Genomic DNA, 23,337 nt, shown 5'->3' with positions numbered 1-23,337 from the left:
ATCACTAACACACGCTTTGTTTTTAAGCAATGCAGGACACAAATGATAACAAGACTGTCCTCATGACTTTGCATAAAAAATTTTAAGGATTATCTGCCCTTTTGAAATGTCATCCTCTAATGACAAAAAACAAGTACACCAAGTTTGAAGTGAATAGTTTTAATAGTTTCTGAGAAATGGTTAAGCAATCAGAGGGTCAACTTTTTTTTTCGGAAAGTGGAGCTAAAAATACAATCTTCCATAATCAAGCTGGATGGTTTTGCATACATAATTTCAACATCCCTAGCTACCAAAAATTCAAATCCTATACTGGAAGCATCATATAATCATACATGCACCAGAGTAGATGATAGACCAAACTTCATAACTAAAATCATTGTTTTAAAATGATCTAAAATAATTGGGTGTGGAATATTCAATATGTCTATACATTATATATGATATAGAGACATATGAGCCGCGTCATGACAAAACCAACATAGTGCGTCTGCGACCAGCATGGATCCAGACCAGCCTGCGCATCCGCGCAGTCTGATCAGGATCCATGCTGTTTGCGGATGCGCAGGCTGGTCTGGATCCATGCTGGTCGCAAACGCATTACGTTGGTTTTGTCATGACGCGGCTCATATGGTCATATGATATTCATGATACACAATACTCTTTTTTACCTGATAATGCTTAAATACAACAATAACTAATTACCTAGGCAACCGTTTCTAGGCTCTTCAAATATCACTAGCGAACATCAATAATTCACATAAATGAAAAGATAATCACATGTAAAATAATAGCTATTTTTACTACCTGACACAGCAACTTTTGAAAAGAGGAAAAATTTGTTTGTCTGTTTGTTTGTTTCATTTTACGCTTTTTCCCAACAGTGTTTCAGTCATATAGGCGGTTGGTTTCCCAACCATCATTCCTGGAGAGTAATACACCAGTACTAGACTACCTTCCTCTGAGATAAACTACCAAAGCATCTCCCGAGGATCGAAACCCTCAGCAAGATATCAATGAAATTAAAAATATACATTATGTGGAAATCACCGGACAAAGTTATAGAGAACCCATGCAAGAAAAATAACATATTATAAGGAAAGGTATAGCATTTAAAACGGCCCCCTACTTGCAGCAACAATGAGATAAATTCAATCTTGATACTGCAAGGACTTGAATCAATGAAGAATTACAAGGAAACTTTTTACAACTGAACCTCATGCCTCCTTTTTAAATATTTTGAAACAGAAATCTCTAAAACTCAGGAAAGATGTCTAAAAATCAAAAGCAAGGCATGTCCATTATATACAAACTCTGCATATTAAATACAAACTCTGCATATTAACTGGGTTAATGACTCCCCTATTGGTTGGCATAATGGATGTACACAGTAAATAAAATTAACTCAAGATTAATAAATAATGAAAATGGGCTCTAGGCATAGTGTTATTATTCCCTTAAGACTTTTTCTATCACCTATTCAGTCAATGTAGACATTAATTCTATTAATTCATACATAAGATGAACCCAAAATGAACAAGCTGCCAACTTGCTTCTTTCACAAGAGTCTGCAGTCAGTGACACACATATTTCATGTTTCTAAGGCATTGAAAGATGCAATGTTATCACTTATTTCTCCAAACTTTACTAACTACAACACATGGCCGGTTACATTTTATCAGCAAACTATCCAATAATCTATACATTCCCCCCCCTCTTGCCATGCCGGATATCACTCCTATACAAACTTATTGGAAACCAATATAACCTCTGTCAGCCTCACGTCTGTAGAGAGAGGTACAAGTCACATGACCTGAATCAGCCAATCGGCAAACAGAACCTGATTAAAAGCAGCCACTGTGTTCATAAAGAGAAAGCTGATATATACAAGTTAAATACATACGGCAAGATTTAGGTTAATGCAGTATATCAAGAGTATAACTACGGATATTGTACATCATTAACAAAGGAACATGTGTTTATAACATGTAGAACAGTGTTAAATATACAAAGATGTCCGTGTAAATTGACATTTTTCATGTAAAGTTTTGGTGTATGCTTTATTACATGTAATGGAAAGAAATGGAAAGGTTGACTCGAAGTAAGTGACTTTTTTTTCTTATTATTATCACATCATGTGCCACATGTAAATCGTTCTACAATAACGTGCCAGGATATGCCAGGTATGAAATCTATATTGTAATGAATGGAAACCTGTGCAAGATTAATGTCACTGCCACTGGTAAAAAAGTAAACAGGTGTCAGAAAATATATGCTGTACAGGAATAAGCCACTGGAATTTATCACCTGGGGTGCTTTTTATGAAGATCTGTCTTTACTTTATACTTTACAGTAACTTACAATAACAAATACATAAACAGTGAGCAATAAACATATAAGCATTACCTAACCGCTAAGCCGTGTCTATTTCCATCATCAGGAATTAATAAAGAACGTGACTCAAGGTCAAGTAACTTTACTATAAATGTATTATCCCGAAACCTAATAAAAATTTTTTAACAGACTTAAATTGATAAGCCACTGTAACTTTATGCAGGTAATTAAATTATCAATTTTATTTGTGATCAAGATAAAAATATGAAGATTGGAGTCTGGTGTGACAGCTAACCTGGCATTATACAGGTGTTAACAGTTCAAAAGTGCTATGGTTTATGTACAGATTCTCACTCAAGACCTCAGATGTTCAAAGCAAGACTCAAACTAGTAACCAATGAGAGTAAAACTATCATTAATATATGCAGGCAATTTGACTGAAATCATATCAATTTAAAAACACATACCATTACAAAACAACCTGTAATTTCAACAGTTCAAAACTTTTCAAAGTACAATATATGCCAGTCAAAGTCATTTACTAATTTTACAAATTCTATATTATCTCTAAATCATAATGATAAATACAAAATCAAGAAGCTTCCAGACCAGAAAATTGTTCAGACTGTTGAGCAAAATGATGGGAAACATACATTTTCAATGTTTTTTTGCACTGTGTCCTTTATGTCACATTATACTTACAATTTAAAACAATTTACATAACACAATGGTTTTGATTGATCCAAACCTGCTTCTGTTACCACACATTTGTCATTTTATATGTACGTGCTGGTAATTAAACCTCTATTTTCTCCTTCCAGTGAGCTATATATGAATAAATTATTTATAATTAAGTGTCTATATTCATCATATCACATGTATGTGTATATAAATACACTATATATTAATGAAACTTTACATTCTTACTTGAATATGTACATGTATATAAGCATAACATTTATGTAGAATACCATATTTCAACTTGGATTAAAATTTAACATATTTGGCAGATTCTAAGTTTTTGATTTTATTCCAAACTTTATTGCATTGCTAACACATTGTAGCAAATATCTGGCTATAAGACAAATTTCAAATGTCACTGTACTATTAATTCACGCCACTTGGAACACAACTAGTTTCAGAAGAACAAGAGCTGTTCATAAGCCAGCGTGCTTGACTATTCTCAACACTCCACAGTAAGAAATGGGGTATAACTCTGTAGAAAGGTAACTCAGGGTTATGAGACATGTACCCAAAATGTTTTAATCAGATTGACCAAGCGTAACAAGTTTCTACTATTTTCTTCAATAATTTTGGAGAAGCAAAAGCTTAACTAAAATGTGACTGTGATGCTCAAATGTGGTCAGTTTGAGTATAAATATAGCTCTCCCTTAATCTTCAAATAATCGAGCTAAACAAGGTATCTGAAATCAAACTCTTCAGACTTCCTCTAAACTTGACCAGCAGTACATCAAATGTAAACAGGAGATTAACACATTCTCACTTCATCCTATTATTTTCTCCATCTCAATTGAATACAGGAAACATCTTGGTAATTTATTAACTTAGTAATGAATCTATTTCTCTTATGAAGTACTTGACTTTCATATTACACAAGTGACACCAGTATTTAAGCTGTGAAGTATGTCAAGAGTTAAACATTCAATGGCTTACATTCAAACATATAGACAGACAAAGAACAATCAGTCCCCGAAAACTCTGAATGCACTTAAGTTAACTCTGTGTGCTTGAACTGGTCAATGGGATTATGAATTCAGCTTCTAAATTTCTTTTAACCAATCAATTTACAAATAAATTATGTAAACATTACAAACCATCCTCTCCTATTGAACAGGATAGAAATTATTTATACAAAATATTGGAAATCAAGGTTACAGATCCCTGTGGAATTCAATCTAAATAATATACCACATAAAACTAATTTATAGCCTTATGTATAATATATGAGATTATTTATCTAATAACAGAACTTATTCTGAGTTATATGCTTCTAAAATGTGAGTAGTTAAGAATGATTATAAATCATAAGGAAATGGACCTATGATTTAATAAGATTTATTGTTCTGTAACTGTAAACTGCAATTTCTAAGATTATTAATCCCTATGGATCATGATTTCTAAGGTTAAATGTCATTTTATGGGTTATAATTTCAGACTTTTAAGACCCCTATGACCTATTATTTGTTAGGTTATAGAACCCTATAGATTGTTATTTCTAAAATTAACCCTAAGAATTGATTACAATTTCAAGGTTATGGAACCCTATAGACTATTTATTAGGTTACAAAACCCTATAGATTTAAACTTTCAAGACACCAGTTTCCAAGGTTTATTTAAAACCCTATGAGTCTGAAGCTCTCAGACTACAAGATCACAATCAAATATTGCATTTCTCATAATTACTGGTATATACCTCTTGAAAGTAACACAGTCTAAGGTATACTAGCCAAGCTTCCTTTCCATTATTTAAGACAACACTGACTGACATATTTTTTTCATAAAAGTTGGCAAAATAAAAACTGACAAAGAAAAATGAAATAACCACTGGGAAGTTAATAAATCATTTCATGGTCACTTTTGGGTCTTAAACCATTAAACTATATATTCAACAGAGACCTTTCTTGTGACAACTGTCTAAAGAAGTTACACATCTCGTCACATCAGATTAATTCTGTTTAATTAGGCTAATGTGCTTGTCATAATGAAAATTTTATTCCCCCATTTAACACTAACATTGGGAGTCAGCTGATGTTTATGGGGTCCTATTTTCACATTTACCTATGTATTCAACTATAATAACTGCATATCAAAACAGTGGCACAGGAGCATCTTATAGGCTGATAACCTAGTTTTGAACTGTGATAAACACTTGTTTATAACCACTACACTCATTTACAATTTCAATTAAGGAGTGAAATTATTAAGTTTATATGGTATTTAGGACTTGGCTATATTCGACTATTCAGCTACAACTTGACAACATATTAAGGTAAGAGATTAAGGGTTTCTTCTCTATTCTTGATAGCAAAAGAAGCAAGGCTTCTTCTGGCAGTTCTGAGTAATAATTTGAAGTCTAATTAACGAGATGTTTTAATTAATTGTAATCAGTTAACAGCAATGTTGTCTGAACATATTTTGAATTACTTCAAAATTTTACTTCAAATGCGTGCCTGTGCAATGTTTTTTTTAACTCTTAGCTTGATGATGGCAATTAATGCTACCCATGTAACCAGTGCAGACCAAGATCAACAAAAACCAAACTTCAAATATACATTTATTGCCAAACAGGCTGTAATTCTGACTTTTTGAAAAATCAAAATCATCTTTTACTAACTGTAATTTTCTCCTTGATTGTGTCAAACTAAAATCCTAACAACTGGCATCAAATATTCCATCACTAACATATAAAATGTCAAAATAATGCTGCTAAAAGTTTTGATTAGAAAATGTGTCCTCCAAAGTGATTCTTCTACTTAAATCAAGCAAACCTTTTCTACAAAATGTTGTCCTTTGGGTTCAATATAATGAGAGGAAATGACTGCTGCTCAATTCTGCGGGTGTAGGAAGCAATGTGTGTATCTCTAACTTTAGCAGCTATTGATTTACAACTTTCTCCCTATATTTTTTCTCCTACTATTTTCACAGTTCTTTTTCTCTTCCATTTTCTCTTCCATTTAGTGAGACAGTATGATAAAAGGTCAAATAAAAATATTCTGCCAATATTCATAAGAATGTTTCAATAAAAAAAATGGCATTCTTGTTATGGAAACATCGTGTGGAAAATAAACAGTTGTTTGGGTTAAATTTCAATCTTTTACTAAAAATTTTCACATTTTATGTTTTTAGACTTTTTATTTGGACCTCCGTGGAGCTTCTTTAAGTTTAATGTGTGGCTGAACAAAATAATTCATCTCATGTTCCTTTGAAAGTTAATCGCTAAATACAGCAAATAATTCACACACAAATTTTAAATTGCAAATTTTCAACTGCACTTAATTAAATACCAATCACAATGCAGCAGGGGAATCGAGCAAAAGATTAGGAATGTACCCAAATCAAATTAAATCAAATTACCGCCAAGATTAAATGCACAACAATGTTGCTGATTACACTACAACACAACAAACAGTCTTACATCAAGTGCTATGTTTGGAAAATTGTGCTGATGCAGCAAATTTCTCTTTAAAACTGCTGGCATCCATTCCAACATGAAAATATTGCATTAAGTGAAAACAAAACCCATTAGCAGATTTTTTTTTAAATACTCCTGATAATTATAAAGAAAAACACATGTAATTATATGCAGCTTATTAAGATTAATGTTGCTATAAAATTCTAAATATAGCTTAATCAGCATTAGATACAACAGAGAAAGAGCTGTGTCAGGGGTACAATTAAGAGAACATTAACAAAGCAGTCAATAGAGACAGCCCTCTGGAGTTTAATGTTTCATGAACATTTCTAGCCTTAAATTTTAATGCCTGAAGCTTGTAAATCAAACATTATATAAAAGATTCCCCTTCCCTGTTTAATGTGACAATGTCCATGATTATAATCTATATCAAGACTTTTACAAGATCGCGCGCGACAGATTTAACATAGTCCTTAATATAAAGACATACTTACTTTTAACCCTATGTTAGAGCAAGGTGAACTTAAAAATATGTGAATAAGATATAAAGATATATGTATGTGAGAACACAGTTATCTATGTGTACATCTGTCTGTAGAGATATGCCTTAATAGGTAGGTCAGACTTGTGTACTGAGACTATTGTACTGATGATAATGATAACAGGCACCTGATAATAGGATAACAAGAGGGTTGTCATCCTACAGCAACTTCATCTTACTGACATAATGCCTCAAGGAATACAACATCATTGTTATAAACTTCACATGGCCTATATTTCGCCGTATATTTCTTTATTTTTTTTGTCTGTTGATGGCTAAGTCACGGCTAGCACTCCATACTTAACTTGCATGCCTTACATGCATTTTTGCCTGCTCTTGTTTTTTATAGATTAAATGCACATTTTTGTTTTTCTCTCCATGAAATTCTGCTTCACAATACAGTGTCACACAGCTTTCCACTAGATCAAATCTGGTTACTTAAACTTACATGTAAATTCTGTTAAAAACAGTTTAAAAACCAGAAAAGCAAAATCAATAAACATAGAGAATGACCAAGCTTCTTTCCACCCTTACTAATGACAATATACTGGAGCAAACAAAGGGACAAGGTATCACTTGATTTTGTTTAAATTATATTCCATGCTTAGAAAGACTGAAAAGCAGCCGAAAAAAATTAATGCTTTATCATATAATCTCTTAGACTTTTTGTCTTTCTTAAGTATAATTTATGATGAATTGTTTTTCAAAGTAAAAGCAACACTGTTTAACATAAACAACACTCACTTAAATACAATTCACACCAGGGCGTAAATTATACTACATATGGTAAAAGGCACACTTATTACACTAATTATTTACAGATAATGCAATAAATGGCTGATAAATACATAGGTAGAACAAAGGTTAATTATCTATAGCCAATACCTGCCTGGTACACTCTCAAACCATGTTAACAAGTACAATTAACATTTTCCTTTTACCTGCTTGCATCAGTAAGTACTGCATTTTTTTTTATAAACCCCCACCCACCACTCTCTTATTCACCTTTTGGCTTCTCAAACTTGCTGTAAACTAAGCATGAAATTAGATGTTCAGAAAACCTGCCTGTGGCTTAAAGATTCTGATTGGGAAAAGTATTTTGTACTCAACATTACATGTATATCTGGATATAATTTCTGTGTTATAAAGGAATAACCATTTTTTGTTGTTGCCAGTGGCTTATGTGATAAACTGTACATAAAACAATCTAAATGAATTTATTTATGCATATCAATTTTTAATAAGACAGTGGGAAAAGGTGGTCTAGTGGTTAAGGTGTTGACCATTACACTTCAGCCCCTACTTGGAGTCACGACAAAGCTTGGGTTTGTTCACCGGGCGCGGACTCGGAAATATAGCTTAATAAAGGCAAGAACTTTGTTCCACAATAAACATAAAATAAATGTGTTCAAACTAAATAAGAAAGTAAAATGTATACAGAGAAATATTGAACTGTTTACAAGGTATCCTGATGACAAAACATCACATTTTATTGTAAGGAAACAAATATATCTTCAGAAGAAGAAAAAACTGGGTAGTGAATCAATATAAGTAACACATGTTACAAGGCAGTGCATGGAGGTAATTAAAGTTGAGAAAAGCAATTATGAAGAAAGTGAATCTGTTGGCAGAATACCCTTTACCAAAATTGCTATACCATACCTTGATTCCCTCCCTGTGTTTGCCATACCTTGATTTTCATTGTGGTTCTTGAAAGTATATATTCTTGTTAAACAAGCAGTGGGGGATTCCTTATCTACTTATGCAGACTGCAGTATGACTAAATTCATAACATAAAATTATACACATTATTTGCATAATATTTTCTAGCATTTCTAACTAAAGCTGTTTATCTCTTCTTGAGCTACTGCAAGGCTCTCTTTTGATTGCCTTTCCTTTTATTATTTTCCCCCAAAGACAACTAAATATTAATGCATGTAAACACAAGTGTTTTAGGCAACATTTCCCACCGACTAGCTTTATTTTTACCTCCCTTGGAAAATGATTATAATATAAATATTTCTAAGTATTTATCACTTATTGTCACTGAAATTATCAGAGTAACGGCAATCAAGTTTAATTATCACTAATTGACTAAAAGTAGCTATTTTGCCAGTTCCGGAATGATGGACCGACGCAAATATGACACGGCTTTGGCACTCATTTATCGTAAATTGCAGCAATTTTGTCAATATTTGATAGCAGGACAATTTTGTAAACAGATCTGTCAAAGGCAAATATATAACAAATCTATATCTGTCTGTTTGTTATATCATATTTTATGGTGCAGAAGCTACATGAATCAATATCTCCTCAATGCCAACTGTCAAGGGAGCACTGAGATGTAGTGTGTTGACAAAAATCCTTACAATCTTTTAGGAAATAACGTGTTTCATACAGGAAAGGCTCTATTTTTTTATTCACAGTAAATTCAAGCGTGAATCTCATTGTTTAATTCTATAGAAATAAACTGATTTCTAAAAGGAAAATTTCCTTCAAAGAAGTTATACATATTTCTTTATGACAAGGGTTTTTATGAGAAAAATTAATTGTTAAGAGATATCATGTATCATCAAAGACAAAAAGTATAAAATAATTGCCTACTCATATATGAAAAGTAAGAGGAAATATAATTGTGTGTTTATTTCTTTCTTCAGCATCTGAACTTGTTTTTTTAATTCTCATTTCAGAAACCAGATGACAATAAGAGAGATGATGTTCACCTCTCCATAGGCTGCGGCTGAACATAAACATCAAGGTCAGGGGTCAAAACCATGGTTACACTGAAATTGCTATGGCTGACCATATTCACCATAGCAACAAGTGTGGAATACACTTTAATGTGCCCAGCACAATGTCTGTGTCGGATAAACGATCAAACGAGTCATGTGACCTGTGCCAACCAATCACTGAAACTGATTCCGGGGAATATACCAATCACAGTTACAGACCTTGATCTCCAAGGCAACAACTTATCTAGTCTTACCGATGTCTTTCAAAATTTCACACAAGTGCAAACAATTAATTTAAGCTTTAATAAAATAAAAGCATTCCAGTCTAAAGATTTCAAATACAACATACACTTGGAGCAACTAAATCTGGCAGGAAACCTATTACCTTCTATTGAGGAAAATTCTTTCCAATATTTACCACGGTTAAGAGGAATTAACCTTGCAAATAATTCAATTACATCCTTAAACGGTGCAATCTTCTACGGTTTATTCAATTTGGAGGACTTACAACTTGAGGCAAATCAGATTTCCAATGTTTCCAGTGATGCTCTACAGTTTGCTGACACATTGATACATCTCGATCTCAGTGCTAACTTCATCAGGGAATTACCAAACAACGTCTTTGTTAATCTTCCAGCTTTACAAGAAATCAATCTTGGGAATAACTTACTTACTACCTTCAATGGGCAAAACATGTTCGGTGAAAATAATGTGTTGCGTTCTATTAACATTTCACATAACGCTATTCGAGACCTGTCGAATCTGACTTTTCTGCAGTTAACGACTTTGGACCTGAGCTGGAATAACCTTTCTCACCTTACAGAGGATTATTTTGAAAACCTTGAAAATTTGACGTCATTGGTTTTAGATGGCAATCCAATAGATATGATAAACACAGCAGTATTTGAAAAGCTGAAAAATTTACAAAGCCTCTCATTGTCATATATGCCCAATCTTTTCTATTTGTCAAAGTCAACTTTTGTTGGGCTTGGTATGCTGGAAGTTTTAAAACTCTCAAACAATCCCCTCCTGTCTTTCATTCATAAACAATTATTGCTACCCTTGAATTCAGTCAGCATTATTGATATGAGTTATAACAGTATATCTTCACTTCATAATGAAACAGTATTTGAGAATTCACGCTTGATCAGTCTGGATATTACAGGAAATAATTTCACGTGTGACTGTGCAATAGAGTGGCTAATTTTAAATTGTCAGTCAAACCAAAGTTTAATTGTTCATTCGGAAGAAATAAAATGCGTTTCTCCGCATTCTAATGCAGAAATGTCAATAATGGATATAAATGTGGATGAACTTCATTGTAGCGAAGTGAAAATTCTCAACCATTCAACGGATAGTGCTTTCGAACTTGGAAAACCTGCCCTATTAAAATGTGTCGCTTCAAGTAACCCGGCACCTGAAATAGTTTGGATCACCCCACGGAAAAATATTCTTACATTTCACAACTTTCATCACCTAGCAGCAACGGAATACCTCCATCCTGAAGATCAGGTATTACTGATGGCCTCTAGTAATGCAGACGGATCTTATCATTCAGAATACGAATCTAAGAATGATCGGATTAAAATTCTGGCTGATGGATCTTTATTTATTGAATACTTTTTGAGGAGTGATGGCGGACCTTACAAATGTGTCGCCAGAAATCCTCAAAACTCTACGGAAATTGTGATAAACGTAACTGTTGATTACGCAGTGTTAAATATGGTAAAAATATGGAGTTTCATCGTAGGATTTTCAAGTGCCGGTGGATTTTTTTTGCTAAATTTAACCTATTCTTTAACGCTGGCAGCTGTAAGACGCTGTGTAAGTCAGCGGAGGCGAGAACGTATTCGACATATCTTTGAGAACATGGACCAGTATAAGACGGCTCATTTGGCGAGAATTAAAGAAAATTATAATCATCAGGTTGGGAGAATTCGTGATCAATATAACTTTCAATTAGGAAGACTGAGAGAGCATCACCAAAATCAAGTGGGGAGAATGGGGCGTATGCGAGAGGGCGCTTCTCAAAGAGTTGAAAAATTGAAAGATAATTACAACAATCAATTAGGCAAATTAAAAGATTATAGTTCTAGTCAATTGCTTCAATTGAGAGAAAAATATAACAGTCAAGTAGACAAAATCAAGGACTACGGCAATGACAAATTGGACAGGATTCACGAAAAATATAAGCTAAAACAACAGCATGTGATAAAACTAATTGAAATGATGAACCTTGACAGCTGTCGAACAGTTTTTGAAAGCGAGTGCGTACGAACTGAGTCAATGATATTACATTCAGATTTATTCCCTGCTGATGTCCCACTTCACAGCAGATCTGGTTCACTCAGTACGAGTGATTCCGAGTATGTTACAGCCACAAGCTCAGAATCATCATCCATATATTCAAGTAAGCAAAATATCGATCAAGATAGTGAGAATGTAAAAAGTGAGATTGACAGCGATCAATCATGTCCAATCAATCCTTATTTACCTGAAAGTGAGGATAACTACGATGCAAACCTACTGCAACTGATGAGTTCTAACAATGAAAGCTTACCAAATGAAAATGATCCTGGTACATCAACTGGTATAAAGCCAGTCAACACTAAGCAAAAGCATAGTCAAAGACGGCATAAATCACACAGAAAGCACAAAACTAGAGGCGAAGCCTCAGCAGAAACTCAAATACTTCATGATTATTGCAGTGATAATGAAAGAAACGAAGCTTTGGACAGTGTAGACAGTCGCGTGAAAAAAAGCAAACAAAAAGTCGTCAAAGACAATGATGCAAGGGAAGTAGAAGGGAATGTAAGTGAAACAGAAGATACAGTCTGGCATACAGGTAGCAATGCTATACTTGCTAAACATACAACTGATGACTCAAACACTATAGGTGCACATTCTATAAGTCAGCATGTGAACCCAAGTCAAAGTCAGACCAGAAGAAGTAGAAAACATAAGAAACGATATAAAAGTGAAAGACCTAGTTATAATGACAGTCAGGAATCTACAAAACATGAGGATATTACTATTGATATAGGTGATGAAAACGATGAGTTTAATAACTGGACTATAGGTGATGAAAACGATGAGTTTGATAACTGGACTGTCAAAGAATCTGTTGTGTAATTAAAAAAACGTTGTAGGTAATGGGCCTGATTAAACATTTGTCCATTCCCAGTCCATTTCCTATTGCAAATGTTGATTTATAATTATATGTTTTATTGGTGTAAATCTGGATTTTTTTGTGTAAATCTTATTGGTGTAAATCTGGAATTTTTTTTGTGTAAATCTGGATTCACATGATGTTATTGTTGTTAAATATGTGTGCTGAACTTTTTTTGAAGTGCCAAAAATGGTTACACTTTATAAACTAAAATTTTATAATTTGGCGGAAAATTGATGACGGCTATTCTGAAACTGTTTTCTTTATCATACATAGAACCAAAATGTTTGACTGGGACCATCATGTACAGAAACTTCTGGGATATGAACTTATACAAAATATAACCTACATATCTCATAATGATTTGATTTTTTTTGTTGGTGTTTGAGAGCTTGCAACAGTTATAGCCAAGGAATATATTCGTTTAGAATGATGGGTAAATGATTTACTTCTCAATTAAACATTTAGTTATTTGATTATTTGGATATGATAATTATATATATACAATTATTCAGAAATACTGAAAACTATGTGGAGCTCATATGATAATTGCTGTGTCATGCAGATATTAAATTTTCATTTATTCATTTTGTCAAGTATCTTTCATTCCAATATTCAAAGTAAATGTATTCATATTCCATAACTTTTATATAGGCCAGGAAATTAGCATTCTAGTTAAAGAGCAGTCTGTAACAATAAACAGAAAATATAAAATATGCAAAAATAAAACATACAGAGTACATGATTCTAACTGTTTCAGAATGCTGTGTGCATTCAATCTGCACCTTTTTGGTGCTACCTCTTTTTACATTTCTTTACAAATGTACAGAGAAAGCTTGGAGCTATAACTGCTCATTTTCTCTCATATTTTCCCATGCCTTATCTTTTTTTGAAAATGAAATGAACAGATTATTTTTTGGGAGGTAACATTTTACCAGAAGCAAGATACGGACTGAATCAATTCATCAATCTAACAGAGAACATTGCACATGGAATTTTGTTCTCAATAACATGAATCAAAACATAAAAACATTTGAGCATCTGACTGCCTAACCAGTTATTTATCAATTTTCTCGATATGCCTACAGCTTCACTATTTCTCAATTAAAATACAATTATAAACATATCTTTCATCTTGAAAAGCCCATTGTCTTAATGGCCTGAGCTCAATCTATCATAATCTGGAACCAATTTAACACAAATTTTAAGTGAATAAAAGGTTTTCAGGAAAACTGCAGAATCTTTCAAAATTTTCTGCCAAAACAAAAACACATCAAGCATCAAACTATAAACAAAACAAGGCCAGAGTACTTATCTACATCTGTAAATAACTATTGTTGTAAAAGTCGATGCCGTCAATTGGTAATTAACTTAGATTCTTACGCATCTGCCATCATTTTATTGTTCACTATGTACAGCTACAATATTAACCAGGTTTGAATTATGTATGAATCAGATATTTATCGTAATCACATTATCTTTTGATGCACATAAACAGAATCAAGACATCGTAAAGTTTTAGTTAAGGCTTAAAATCAATCCAGATTCTAGTAAATATAAAGCGCTCACACAGCCCTTCCCTAAAGTTGATCAGTTATATTTAAGGCTCATTCAGCAGAAAAATGCCCCCCCACCCCTAAATCTTTACAATGCATAGACTCACCTTGCTTTAACTATTGCTGTCTGATCAGGGTATTAAGTCAATACTTATTTTTAAATTTTCCCTTAAAATGATGAATGGTTCTGTCTAGATTAAAGATGGACAAGTCCATTTTAGATATTACACTCAGTAAGGGTGAACTTTGGAACTATCCGTTGTTGTTTTATACCATAGTTATATACCAAACTAAACAGTATACTTTACAAACTGTACATCTTAACATTATTCTTTAATCCCATTTTCCACTATTATAAAACATAACTTCTTCACATTCTATATCAAGCACACCCCCAACACAAAAAATAATATATTCTTCAACTTCTTTTATAAAATATTAATGTTTCACATTAATACCATCACAAAATTCTCAGAAATCAGCAGTTTCAAATGATAAATGTACATGTGGATCCATGTTCATATAAATTTCAAATTTTTAAAAACATTTTCGTATTCAGTTTAATATTTAATATTACACTTCCATGGTTCTCAATTCAATCAGTTTTATAAATATTTAAGTAAACCCATTTTTGTTGCTAGGAAATAATTAAAACCACACTAATTTTTTATCAGACTCTAGATTCTAGAAGCTTGTCAGCTGAGGAGCTGTTATTAAAAATTTATTGATGTAATATTTTAAGACAGACTTAACTTGATATCTCTAAACTTTGAACAATTACATTTCAGTTGTGACTTTTCTAATAATAAATGGCACTCTGAGAAAAAATTCATATGAATTATTAATGATTGGAAATAGGTACCTTTACTGTATCTGTCTTATGAAAACAACATAGAATTTTATATTTACAGGAGTTTCATTATATAACCTGGTGGCCGGGGTAAAATTGTCCCTGTAATATGTTATAAGTCATTTGGCTATAAGGTGATTTCACATAAATTTATTTCTGTATTTATGTACCAACCAATTTAAAGATGTGACCCAGCTTCTTTCAATTATAATGAAACCCTTAGAAAATATGAAGCAATTAAGGTCTCAGCATGAAAATTGTTTATTTTGTATATTACATGTTTTAATACTTGTATGTACTGGTGTTTAACTTTATTATGATTTTTACATAACACTGATTGTTAGGTAAGAAGCCACTGATTATTTCTGCCAAATAATTATTTGATTAGCTCATAATTTTTGTGCCAATATAAAATCAATTATTTTTTTTGACAATGAACTTCATATATGATTCTTTTATGATTTTCAATCATCAATGATTACTTTATCAAAATTTGTAGGACTTTAATTATTCTCCTTAATTTGTGTATATTTGAGGATTTTAAATATCAAAATAGAACAGCCAATAGAATAGATCAATCTTTTTGCTCATACACTAGTCACATAGGCCTAAATTATTGCTTCCGGGGTTGAAAAAGTCCAAAACTGTTTTTCCATTATAACAAGTTTGTAATTTGTGCTTAGGTAAATCGTACAATTTACTTGCTTTGATAGATAGATAATTTTCACATCTTACTTCAGTCACCTGTACATGGCCAAATTAATTAGTATCATCTAAATAATTATGCAAATTAGTCTCCACAATATTCATATGATATATGTGTATAAAGAGTTTCTAGTGACTGTGGCAATTGCTACCACTATACTATTTTCAGCTTTTTTGAAAATATATTTATTATCATATATTATGTGAATAATAATTGTCGAGTGTGCTCTTTTCTAAAGTTAGTACATTATGTTAGATACATTTCATGGGCGCAAGTTAAAAATATCAGAAAAAACCTGAAAAACCATGAATTTAGTATTATTTCAATTGGTTTTTATATTGAAAAAAAGAGAGCTTTAAGAGTAGAAGAGATAAAAACAGCTTGAACTTCAGGCAAATGCCTGAAAACTTGTACCCATGCAATTTATCACTACATTATTGTTGGGGTTTTATTTTAACCCAGGATTTCCTCATCAGATGCTAGGAAGCTATCCATTCTTTGTTATATAGTATGAAAGTCATATTTATTAATTAATTGCTTTTTATGCATGTCACATGATGTTTAATCTAGAAAAAAGGAGACATTTTTTCCATAGATTTATTTAAAAAAATATTGGTATATTATATATTGTTGTGAAAACTTGTTATAACTATTATCTGGAAATAAAAATTGTTTTCTGGTTAAACTGTTTTTTTTTTTACTTCTTCAAATACGACTGGAAGAAGAGATAGATATCTTACTAGAAAATGTGTAATACTAAATGCATTTTTGATGAAGCAAAAAATATGACACACTTTGAAAGTGCACAGACATTAAGCTGGTGTAAAAAGTACATATCCTGCAAGCCTCTACTGCAATTTCGTAGTATGACTAACGCATTTCTGTAGGTTCAACCTATGTGAAGCATAAGTTTTTTTCATGACGAAAAAGTAAAAAGCCCACACAAAAAACTACATCAAACAAACATTTATCCTGCAACTCGACTGGCTACATGAAATCAATGCACAATGAAAATTGCTACATTTTGCTGTATAAAACAATAGTGATTCGTACAGTAGGAAACTGTCTGCAATTTCCTCTTGTATCCCTGCACATGAATTTCCCTGACAGATTACTGTCTACAGAAGAGAAAACATCGACATTACTTTAAATTATTGTCTACGTGAAATACGTCACATAAAGACTAGAATAAGTAAGAGATTCCTCACTAAATGCCCCTGCCTTGTGAGTTGGACATATCCTTCGCTGTTACAGCACCACAACAAAACCACCACTGTCCACATTTACTTAGAAGTCTGGGGTTAGATGAAGTTGGGTTTTTATTTATTGGATTAAACATAGCACCATGTATAGGTCATATGGTGACTTTCCAGCTTTACTGGTGGAAGAAGACATCGAGTGCCCCTCTGTACATCATTTCAGGCCCAAGCGGGCACCCGAGTAGAACCATCGACGTTCTGTAAACTAGCTGAATAGCTTTCTCACATGAAGAGTTCAAAGAGGCTAGCACGGCTCAAACCTAAAGAGGTGAGAGGCAAGTGGTTTGAAGTCAATGACAGTACTCACTCGGCCTCAGTAAAAATGTGACTCATCTTCCCTACTATACCCTGTACCTCCCTTATTGTTAGGTTGGAAATGTGGTTTTTTATTGACTGGTGCTTTAATCAATATATACCTATGACAATAACCTTGATGATAAATGATAACCATCTGCATGTTTCCATATAAATATCTTCTCTGAACAAATACCTCATTTATAATATGTAACTTAAAACTTGTATTATATAATAATCTATTATTACCTCCTATTATATAACAGTTAAAGAGTAATGACAAAATTCATCAAACAATATAAATAGCCAATTAGTTCATTACTAACAATCTGTCTCTGAAACCCATTACTCAGCTAAATCTGTGCAAATTGTACTTGATTTTACTTTAAAGTTATGTGCAGTCCATTAAAAGATTTCAATATCATAATACTAAAATGATAAGTTACTTTTCAAGACACAAGTAATCAGACTGTTTCATATTGTAAAACAAGAGGGCCATGATGGCCCTGAAGTCGCTCACCTGTATATAGGCCTTGTGACAGGTGAGCTAAGTCGTCCGTCCAGACGAAAAGCGATCAAAAACAAAATTGTTTCTCTTCTTTATTTTCGCTAAAAGTAGAACCAATTTCATTAAACTTCTTTCCGCAAATAAACTTGTACAGAAGAAAATTATTTGCAGATCAAGAAATCAAACAATCAGCTATCAAAAACTTAATGACTGCAGCATGCAGCTACCTGGCTTCGAAGCCAACATAATATTGTTATGACATAAGTGCACTGAGGAACTATTAGCTGGAAATGTTGATTACAAAATTCCAATGCTATCCACTTCATAGCACAATGAACCGACTCTGAAAGTGTTCAAAGATCTAGGGCCTAGTCTGTCAGTGAGAGATGAATGTCCTGGGAGATTTTAAAGAAGCACGACTTTCTCTGATTAGTGAGCCAGACATGTAAATCAAAACTTCTATACCTTATAATGTATAAACCCTGAACATGCTGAATATTTTAAATGGACTTGTCCAACTGCCATTTTTGGGACTGTCCATTATCAATTTTAGGGATGTCAATTTGAATAGTTAAAGTTTGTAGAGCCTGATCAGACTGCACGGATGTACAGGCTGACCAGTAGCTCTATACTGGTGGCAAAGGCTTAACACTTTCAGTTCCAGCACTTTAAAGGTTAACAAGAAAGTAGTTTTTCCCAAGATTGTAATCTGAGACTCTGTTATATTATAAAAAAAATGTGTCATGTGAACAGAAAAGAAGATAATTGTCACCATCAATTATAATAATTAACTCCCTTTATGTACTGTTTACGACATATTTACGGAGTAAGGTAGTCTAGTACTGGTGTAACTCTCCAGAAACGATGGTTAGGAAACTACCCGCCTATATTACTGAAATACTGTTGGAAAAAGGCGTAAAATGAAACAAACAACATATTTATACTGCAAAAAAAAAAAAAAAATACTTCTTACACCTTAAAAAATACAATTTTCATCAACTTTCGGGAAAAAAATGCTTTTTCCATATCCAATTGGTTGCCAACAATATATATAAGCCATAAATTCGTTCTCTATATTATCAAAGAAGTTGAAGCTTCTGGTTGGAAGTCATTTGGAACTGGTACAATAAATTATCATAAATATTTGTCAAGAAATTGCCTTTATGGACGTTTTTGGGAGTTTTCGTATAGACATATAGGCATAATTAAAACAGTTCAATAGAAATTCTTTAAACTTGGCATGTTGTTAGAATAAGATAACAGAAACATTTCAAGCATCTTTATTTAAGTACATTAGGAATAATTTACTTTATACAGCTTGTGCTTTATTCTGCAAGTTAACAAACAATACACAAAATGAAATTAATACAAAATCTTTTTGATGCTTTTGACATTTTCTTAGAATTTTTTTCTTTTGTTTTGTTTTTCATTGTTGTTGTTTTTTTCTCCAAATAAATGAAAAGTATAAATTTCTAAGGGCTTGTCAGTACATGCTATTTGATAATAATATACAGACTGTTTGCTTTTTGAACCTGTTTCTCCGAGTATTAACTATATTGATTGATAACAAAGTGATAAATTCAGAATAATTGAATGAATTAATTATTTATTGTAATCTGGCTTACACATGCACAATCAAAGCAAAAAATCAACCATCATAAAAAGGCTGACTAATGTTATACATCATACAGTAATTATCTGCCTCCAATAATTCTACACAAATTTTCCTTGTAGACTTTTTTTTCCCGTTGCATGCAAATTATCAGTGAACACACGGATCCTATAACAAAAAAGTTGCTGTTTTCATCTACGTTTCTCTAATTAAAATTGAAACCAATAGGGTGCATTTTGCCTGCCTGAAGCATGAAAATAAAGATTGATGTTCTCTTCACCATTATTAACGAGATACATTCATTAACACAGCAGCTACAATATATACATAATTCCCCTAAGGATCCAAACTGACTTTCACCTATATGGGTTCAAATCCTGATTGTAAATTTCCAAAAAGGAGCACTGCGGGTATAATTATTTCAATTAACAAACCTGAAAGCAGGTAAACAGCTTATACCAAGTCACTGACACTTAAAATGCAACTGTTGAACAAAAAAAACTGAAATCTGAAGAAACAGGTCCATAGAACAAAGATGCCCCCACATTACACTGTTTTGTAATAATTCTACTAACGAAGCATAAAAGCAGTACAGCCTGAGGGATGGTCAAGGGCAAATATTAATCTCCCCTGCCCCTCCTTAAAGTGATGGGGGCATAAAAATATTCAGAAGAGTGATGCCATAATGTAATATCAAACATGCAGATGGCAGTGTAACGATTCAAATATCTGCCCATGGACTTGGTCACTAATTTGACCAGAGTGAATGTTTCTCCCCTGGTCATTCATCATGGATTGATTAAACAAGATAGTTTGACTGGTGTAACAAGATATCAGATAGAAGACATTGGTATATTCATTTTGCTTTTGTAAGACCAGATTTGTATCAAGCCAGTTAAAATTTATAAAAGAAGAGAAATAAGCAAAATATAAACTTACTATTCACATATTTTGGCTAGATGTCAAGAAATGTTATGAAGTACAAGAAATAAATTTTCACTAATTCTTTATTTTAAGTTATAATGTGTTCTTAACATTAAGAAAAGTACATCCTTGGAGCAAACACTAATACAAATTTATTTGTTGCTTTCCCGTTTTACTGTTGGTGACCTTGTCAAATATGTATGACATACATTTTTAATGCACTAGTGCGCGCATTTCTGTAGAACCACAAAACTATCAGCTCAGGCCAGCCTTTTAACATTAAATTCTTCAACATCTATTTCAACCCAAAGAAACCATTCTGTCACAGGAACCGCTCAAACTTTCAAATTATAAGATTTATTTCATTTATTAGAAATATTCTCAAGCCTAACTCCTAAATCTTAACTCAAACAGCATGCAACAACTATTTATAAAAGGCACACATTTCTGCACATTAAGCAAAAAATAACTTCACATTTTGAGTATATTTACACAGTCAAAGAGACATGCAAAACACGAGAGACTTGGTAGCACGATATCTCTCTACATCAAATTGTTTCCACTCACAAACTTGACATATTTGGCATGGAAATTTATTCCAAACAGACATTATTCCGGAGAAATTTTCCTGTTATACAAATAATGCGAGGGAGATAAAAAAGAAAACCTCTCAATATAGTATCAGTTCATGAATGCATTATGAAATGACATTTCTGAAAGCATCTTTACAAAGGAAATCTAGTTATTATAAGAAAAAGCTAGTACTCTTGTGTTAAGAAAAGCTAGTACTCCCTATTACGAAATTGGTTAAGGAATGATTGTCATAGCTTCATTTAAGTTAATTATTACCAAACCCCTAATATTTGTGATTGACAGTTCCAAAGTGATTATAGGACAAGATCTTCATACAAATTAAGCTCGGTAAGACTTATCATCATTGATATTTCTAATAACGGCTGTCTATTAAATCATAAAACTTTCTCCAATATCATTTGGAAGCATGACAGACCAAACACATTAAGGAAAATTCCATCGGAACCACTCTGAGGAATTATATGCTTTGTCAAAATACAGAAATTCATATATAAAGAAACGCGTCTGTGGGCGTTCAGACAATACCAATAACCTGGTAGGCTATTATAGCTATATATATATCAACTTTGCTGCTACGATAGCCAAATGTTACAATAATAAATACAGGGCATTACGAGCCTTGAAAGTAAACACTTTGTTAACCCTTAACCTACTGATTTTGCTACTTTGATATGTCCAGTTTCCATTTATGGATCTGTCAATTATCAATTTTAGAGAAGAATCAAAATGAAAACTAAGTAAGTCAGTTAACAGTGTACAACCTGGTTAGACAAGGTGGCAACAATATGCTCTCCCTTCGCGGAGCATATAAACAGGCTAGCCTTTTTAACATTAAATTTTTTAACATCTATTCAAATCCAAAGAACTGTCGATTATCAGTTTTATAGATGAACAGTGAACAACCTGGTCAGATTTCTAAGACCTGCAAGCTGGCCTTACTCTACACGAGTTGACAAAGGCTATTCACCATCAGTTCCAGCAAGTTATAGGTCAACATTTATCCTTCTAAATTTATATCCATAAACTTGCTCTCCATCAATTTAAAACAGTCCTTTCCTAAATCTAATGTATTTAGATGAATTAATCAGTTGTTTTTTCTCTTGTTATTTCACATTAAAAAACATCTATAACTGCAGAGTAGAAATTGCATCCATATATCAAGATATAGTTTAAAAGACATCATAATAATAACAGGAAGGCTGAGAGTGCTAAAATACACTCAGAAAAATTCCACTCCATCCAGGTCTAATACCTTATCACTCTAACTTAAAATCAATGTGAACATAGCTCATTTTCTCTAGGTGAACTGTGTGTGCTAAATCAACTTCAATTTATTATGGTATCAATTCTGATAGAAACGTAGAAATAATGGTGTTTGACAGAGATACAGAATTAATAGTATTTTTGTTTATTCATCTAAACACCAGCCAAGAAATGGTGTTTACATTAGTTAACAACTGAGATAAGAAACCTGTCCAGAGTTAAGACAATAAGAACAGATAAAATGAATATGTGAGGCAAAAGGGGCTTTCCCTTACCCACCAAGAGGCTTTTTGTCATTAAAAAAAAAAATCATCAAGTTTTCTGTTGGAAGTTTTCTCTGTTTGGGTGCAGTGGGGTGTTTTGTTTGATTTTAATCTAAAGGTCATATGAAGACATTTCGATTCCTCCTCCATGTATTATTTCAGGTACAAGGTGGTACCTGAGTAGAACTTCCAACCTGTTGTCAGCTACCTAAGTAGTTACCCAACATTACAGAATTCATGATCCCACCCACAGCGGTGATGGGCAAGAGGCTCAAAGTCAAAAACCATAAACAGTCTCCCACAGACAGTCCTCTATAACAATTAATGCATCACTTAAAAAGGGGTTAACAGTTCCTTTTTCCAAACCACTTTCATATAAATGCAGAGGAAAATAACAATATAGGATAAATAGCTTCAAAATTCTAAATTTTTGTCTAATAGAAAGTGACATTCAAAAGTACAAGAAACTATTTCACATTACATATGTTTACAGATCTTTTAACAGATAAATTGTTGTTCAGAAATGTCAAAATATAAAAAACATTAATAACTGCATGGAATGCATTGTTTTTTTTCCTTGTC

General features: G+C 32.7%; 2 protein-coding genes across 4 annotated transcripts in view; one reads left to right on the top strand and one right to left on the bottom strand.

The window, feature by feature from the left end:
* The window catches only part of LOC132717987 (uncharacterized), a 60,409-nt gene that overhangs the window by 9,128 nt on the left and 27,944 nt on the right, over positions 1-23,337 (bottom strand). The window lies entirely within an intron of this gene.
* On the top strand, positions 1,837-14,434 carry LOC132717986 (immunoglobulin domain and leucine-rich repeat-containing protein 2-like). Of its 2 annotated transcripts, none has more exons than XM_060701595.1 (2): positions 1,837-2,098; positions 9,716-14,434. In XM_060701595.1, the coding sequence occupies exon 2, from the start codon at positions 9,800-9,802 to the stop codon at positions 12,887-12,889; it is 3,090 nt and encodes a 1,029-aa protein (XP_060557578.1). In that variant the 5' UTR covers positions 1,837-2,098; positions 9,716-9,799; the 3' UTR covers positions 12,890-14,434. The 2 variants fall into 2 exon arrangements, with proteins under 2 accessions (XP_060557578.1, XP_060557579.1); XM_060701596.1 differs by lacking the exon at positions 1,837-2,098 and adding an exon at positions 5,187-5,341.

The sequence above is a fragment of the Ruditapes philippinarum genome, unplaced genomic scaffold, assembly GCF_026571515.1.
Source record: "Ruditapes philippinarum isolate M1 unplaced genomic scaffold, ASM2657151v2 ctg1723_1_1_1_1, whole genome shotgun sequence".
NCBI classification, from domain to species: domain Eukaryota; kingdom Metazoa; phylum Mollusca; class Bivalvia; order Venerida; family Veneridae; genus Ruditapes; species Ruditapes philippinarum.
The sequence above is the reverse complement of the archived record's forward strand: the minus strand, read 5'-3'. Positions and strand labels throughout refer to the sequence as shown.